The sequence below is a fragment of the Zalophus californianus genome, chromosome 10 (genome assembly GCF_009762305.2).
Source record: "Zalophus californianus isolate mZalCal1 chromosome 10, mZalCal1.pri.v2, whole genome shotgun sequence".
NCBI lineage: Eukaryota > Metazoa > Chordata > Mammalia > Carnivora > Otariidae > Zalophus > Zalophus californianus.
The window spans coordinates 104,423,804-104,429,680 of NC_045604.1; the positions used below are offsets into that span (position 1 = coordinate 104,423,804).

At 56.4% G+C, this 5,877-nt stretch overlaps 1 protein-coding gene across 1 annotated transcript; it reads right to left on the bottom strand.

The window, feature by feature from the left end:
* Window positions 1-217: 217 nt before the first annotated feature.
* LOC113932953 (prohibitin-like) lies at window positions 218-1,196 on the bottom strand. Its single transcript, XM_035722400.1, has one exon. The coding sequence runs from the start codon at window positions 1,140-1,142 to the stop codon at window positions 324-326; it is 819 nt and encodes a 272-aa protein (XP_035578293.1). The 5' UTR covers window positions 1,143-1,196; the 3' UTR covers window positions 218-323.
* Window positions 1,197-5,877: the final 4,681 nt, after the last annotated feature.

Below are 5,877 nucleotides of genomic sequence, written 5' to 3' on the forward strand. Positions count from 1 at the left end.
TCTTAGAAACCCACACGAGGTTTCCCATCCGGAATTTGGATTTTGGATTCAGTTAGCGTACAAGGAGCACCCGTTGCTGAGTGAACACCCCTCCTGGCACGGGCCCCCTAGGGTACCTACAGAGACGCCCAGTGACTTGGCAGAAGTCTGGGGTTCCGTCTGGGGTCATGTGGCCCCTTTTCCAGAAGCCCTCTTTTCTTTTCTTTTCTTTTTTTTTTGAAGTGATTTCACTTTTATTTCCTTCACTTTAAGCCAATCGGGAAATTTCACAGTGATTTCTGGGGCGGGGGCAGAAGGGCGGCGGCACGAAGAGCGGCCGGGCCTCACTGGGGCAGCTGCAGGAGCACAGACTGGCCGGCCGGCAGGTACGTGATGTTCCGGGAGCGAGAGAGCTGGTGCGCGATGTCCTCGGCGGCCTCCAGCTTGCGCAGCTCCACGAGGCCATCGCCCACGGCGGCGAGCGAGTTGGCAATCAGCTCGGCAGCCTTGGAGTCGCCCTCGGCAGAGATGATGGCCGCCTTCTTCTGCTGCTCAGCCTTTTCCACCACAAATCTGGCCCTCTCTGCTTCCTGCTGAGCCACCTGTTTGGCTTCTACCGCTTCTGTGAACTCCTTCCCGAAGGTCAGATGCGTCAAGGACACGTCATCCAGGATGAGCCCAAAGGTTGCTGCTCGCTCCGTAAGGTCATCGCTCACCTGTCTGGAGACCAGCTCTCTCTGGGAGATCAGCTCTCCAGCATCAAAGCGAGCCACCACCGACTGCAGGATCTCCGTAGTGATGGATGGTAGCACCCGCTCATCATAGTCCTCCCCGATGCTGGTGAAGATGCGGGGAAGCTGGCTGGCAACAGGCCGGAAAAGGATGCGCAGGGTGATACTGACGTTCTGTAAATCTTTGCTACCAGTGATTACTGGCACATTACGTGGTCGAGAGCGGCAATCAAAGATAATAGGTTTCTGTACCCAAGGGATGAGAAGGTGAGTTCCTTCTCCTACCACAATGTCCTGTACACCACGGAACCGGTCAAAGATGACAGCTCTGTGCCCAGCATCCACGTTATACAAGGCAGAGTTCACCACTCCTCCTGCAACAGCTAAGGCCAGGCCGAACTTGCCAATGGACTCAAACACTTTGGCAGCCATGTCTCCTTCTGCTGGACCCACTCACACCTGCTTCCACTCTGACCTCCACATGAATTCCCCCCAGAAGCCCTCTTTTCTAACATAGCCATTTGTCTGCAGGCTGTCTCCTGGTGCTGTCCTTGTTTCCTGGGGTGTCTCTAAGAGCAGTCAAAGCCACACTCACCCCCAAGTCCCATCCCTTTCGGGATGTGGATTTGCTAGGCGTTCCCCCCTGATGTGAGCAGTGAGGGGGAAGGTCAGTGGGAGGGAGCTGGTGAGGGAGCAGGACCGGAATGGGGAGCCGGCTGAAGGTCTTCCCCCCACCGCCCCCACGGCTGTGCTTTTGGTTTGAAGGGAATTAAGAATATCACGTCTTTAAGGAAGATAAGACATTTTTTTGGTTTATTACAATATTTATATCCTAGTGCATTATATGCTGACATTTCGTTTTCCAGAACGTTTGCCTTCAAGGCCAAAACCATGAGTGCATGTGTGTAAACATGCACACAGACACGGGCATTTTTTTGCTTAATGGAGGCTTTGGGTTAAGTCAGACCGCTCATATTGTTACGTCATTATCATTACCAAAGAGTTGACCAAAGAGATTAGAGAGGTCAAGGTAAGCTTCTTAACCAGGTGAGGAAAGACAAGGAAAGAGAGCCGTCTCTCCCTGCAGCCAGCCTGACTCCTGGACATGAGAGGATGAAGGGTGTTGCTGGTTTCCCCTGGGGAAGGAGCCTCAGGACTCCCCACTGCTGACAGGAGGGTCTGGGTCTCTCAGCCAGCCACACACAACCTTCGGGGTCTGGTCTGCCCACACTCAGCAAACTTTCAGGTCAAGTGGCCTCCCAGCTACACTTGTCCCAATACCTGAATGACCATGCTGAGTGGGGGGGTGGGGGGCAGAGGGAAGCCCAGGGCCCTTCTCAACAGGCCACCACCTCCCATAAAGGGTAGCTGCCGTGGCACACGAGCGTATCACTTGCTGTGGCCAAGGCGGGCCATGGTTTCTCTGGGGCCCCCTGGCTTGCTCGGGGAAGCATACAGTGGGTTATGTCGCCACCTATTGCCTGGTTTGCTCAGCAAGTCAGCCAGAGCCTTCTGGCCTTGGTGGAGAGGGGAAAGAGAGAGGGGAAAGAACTCAAATCCTTTCTGAAGACAGCACCTGGCCTTGGGTGGAGACAGAGGGGAGAGGTTTTTGACGACCTAGGGGAAAGTTCAACCAGCCCTTGCTCGGCTTTAGCCACACGGCCTGGGGCAAGCCCTTCCTCCCCTGGGCCTCAGCCACCTTCCCTCCAATGAGATGCTAAGTGGCGTGGATGCTGGCAGATCAGCAGGGAGGGGGAGAGTAAGGAAAGCAAGGCTCCCAGAGCCGGGGCTGAGCTCAGGCGGCTGTGCGGAGGAAGGCCTGTGGAGGCCAGAGGCCCCGTCCCCACCAGTCCCATGGCGGCGCTGAGGCAGGAAAGGCGGTGGTTCCACCCAGACTCTCACAAGGAAGAGTCGGGGGGACTCTCGGTTAGTTTATTTTTTTTTTGGAGAGGAAGAGAGAGAGACTATCTCAAGCAGGCTCCATGCCCAGCGTGGATCCCGATGAGGCTCAATCCCACAACCGCGGGACCATGACCTGAGCGGAAATCAAGAGTCAGATCCTTAACTGACTGAGCCCCCCTAGGGGCTCTCGGTTAGTTTCTTGACCTCCCCCCCAAGCGAGTTTCTTCCTTCCTTGGTAAGTTCGCCTCACAGAGTCTCCCGAGGAATGAACAAGCCCTCCTGTGAGGGGCCTGGCCGGCCCCACTGCCAAGCAGCGTCACCACCCCGCCACCACACAGCCCAAGTAGCCGTGGGAAGGCTGACTTCGTTAACACCGCCCGATGCACACAGTCTTGTGAGAACGCAAGACAAAGACACAGGCGAATCGGGCCGACGCAGCGGTCTGTGCGGGAGGCCGCCGCGAGAAAACAGAGTCACAAAGCCGGAGGGCCGCGCAGACTGCTGAGACGCCAGGACTGAGGAGCGTCACCAGCTTGAGTCTCCACACCTGCACTTACTGCCTCCGAACCCACGTCAGGGGAAAGGTGGTTTGCTGAGAACAAACTGCGGGACGTGACCTGAGGGGTGGGCCAGACCAGCGCCACCTGGAAGGCATCCATGCCTTGTGTCACCCACGTGAGGAGCCCTTTCAGACATTTTTTTGGACATCAGCCATATACGAGCTGGCTTCCTTGTTCTTCGAGTGTCCCCCTGGCAGAAGGAGAAGACGACACTGTCCCACTCCGACATGCGTGGCGGGTTTGGAGCAGCCGGCTGGTCTTCCTTCAAGGTGCCAGCCGGTGCCACGGGGCGCGCCCCACAGTCCCAGATCCCAGCCCCGTGTCACCCCTCTGATCCATCCTCCGCGGATCCACTGCAGCCAGGTCCCCGGGTTTTGACGATGCTAACACATGGAGACATCGTAAACTGGATACAAGGCCTCAGAATAAAACGTGGAGCCCTCGGTCTCCCATGCTGCGCTGGTCGGAAGGGCCACTGCTAAGTGTGACGCACATTTTCCCATTTACACACATAAATGTATTCAGACTCCATGTGTTATTCTCTGGGTTCTATCTTGGTCCTCAAAGCCACAAAGTGTCCCCAGGGGAGCGGTGCTGTGAGCTCTCTTACCACTCCCCTTTGAAAGGCTCACAGTTGCTCCCAATTCTGCCACGTCCTCAACAGTGGTGCAGCAAACAGGCTTTTAGTCCACAAGTGTAAGTGGTTTTGAGAGACAGAGTCCTACAAGGGGGGACTGCTGGGTTGAGAAGCATGTATTCTTTAACTTTTAATACATTCACGTGGTCTTCCCCAAAGGCTTTACCACACAGTGATCTTCCTGAAACACCCGTCAGGCCACCCCTCTGCTAGGGCTTCCAGCAAGTCTCCTCTGAGGGAAAGCGGGGGAAAGCTGCCGAGCAGGGGGTGGGCAGTGATGGGGCGCTCCCACCACTCCAGGGTGCTGTGTGCACCACACACGTGTGTACGCGCGTTGTGGGGATGCAGGCCAGGCCGGGGACAGGAGAGAAGCAGCCAGAATGGAGGCAGAGGAGGTGGGTGAGGGCTAAAGAGTGAAGACAGAGAGGCACTTAAGACGGCGGGGCTGTGCGGCCACACCAGAGACCAAGGACGAAAGGGCATGTGGGTGGATGCCCTTGCTGGCTGTGGAGACAGGGCATGGCAGAGCAGGCTGTGTGGGGTGCGTGTGTGGGGCAAGGTGGTGGTTTTGGTCTGGGCCCTCCCGAACCTGGAGGGACTGAGGGAGGTCTGACCCCAGGTGATCCCAGGTCAAGATCATGAGGCCTGAGACACCTGGGTGGCTCAGTCAATTGGGCATCTGCCTCTGGCTCGGGCCGTGGTCCCGGGGTGGAGCCCCACATGGGGCTCCCCACTCAGCGGGGGGCCTGCCTCTATCCCTCTGCCTGCCGCTTTCCCTGCTTGTGCGCTTACATGCTGTGTGTCAACTAGATAAATAAAATCTTTTTTAAAAAAGATTTTTATTTATTTATTGAGAGAAAAAGAGAATGATAGAGAGCATGAGAAGGAGGAGGGTCAGAGGGAGAAGCAGACTCCCCGCCGAGCAGGGAGCCCGTCATGACCTGAGCCAAAGGCAGTTGCTTAACGAACTGAGCCACCCAGGCGCCCCTAGATAAATAAAATCTTAAAAAAAAAAAATCATGAGGCCTGGAGCAGATCTGGGAACCATCAGCAAGGTGTTCATGGCCTCTAGAGAAAATCATGCTTCTCAGGCTACCACTCCAGTCCCCGGGTTGAAGGAAGCCCCAGGGAGGGGGGAACAGGAGTCGCCGGGGGGGCCTCTCAGCACCCTGCTTCCCCAGGAACAGAGGCAGCACCTCTTTGAGCTGATCCTGTTAGGGAGGCACCAGACGGTGGGGGCACAGAACAGGTGCCTCCTGGGTCAGGGAATGTGCTCAGCCCTCGAGCAAGACCTGTGGTCTGGTTGGGTCACTTGTGCGTGGCTGCTGATCGTGGGAACTCATTTGAAATGCTCTGTTTTTTGGAAGTGGGGGGATGGTGGTAATGAGAAGAGTGAAAACAAAGGGCTGCCCAGGGGTGGGAGAAAATCAAGAGCTTCCAGCTGGGAAATTGAGGGACGAGATAAAGAGGGTACCGGTTCGCCCACTGGATTTGACTGCACAGCAGGTCAGGGCGAGATGGCGGGAAGGCGGTGGGATGGAGAGTAGCCGGTGGCGGCGAGTGGAGAAAGCCAGTGTAGACAACTCCCTTGAAGAAGGGTGGTCAGGACGGAAGATGAGGGTCAGGGAGGCTGCAGAGGGAGGATGCAGGGTTGGTAAAAGGGTCCAAGGGCAGTGTGGGTGCTGTAGGAAGGACTGGGTACGCTTACACGAGGACTGAAACAAAGCTGTGGGGAGATCGCAGGGGTCAGGGCCAGAGCCCAGAAGGGGGTACCCCCCGCTCAGCACTGCAGGGAGCCAGGAAGGCCAGGCCAGGGGGAACCAAGTGCCCAAGGACTGGTGGTTCCCAGGTTTCTCCGGGATTCATCCCAGAGCAGCAGCTCCCCACAGAAGGGAGTGGGCGAGGGAGCCCCATTTGAATGCTCAGGCATTTCCTTATTGGGTACATCGGAAAGAACTGCTCTGGCTCTTGCTGATCCAACCGATCTTAATGAATGGCTGTCCCTCCACCCCACCTACTGACTTCACAAGTTTAGTTGAATTCACACAATTTATACTGGATCTTGCAG

Bases quoted from the DNA above. Each gene is read 5' to 3' on its own strand.
- LOC113932953 (XM_035722400.1), bottom strand. From the start codon at position 1,142: ATGGCTGCCAAAGTGTTTGAGTCCATTGGCAAGTTCGGCCTGGCCTTA.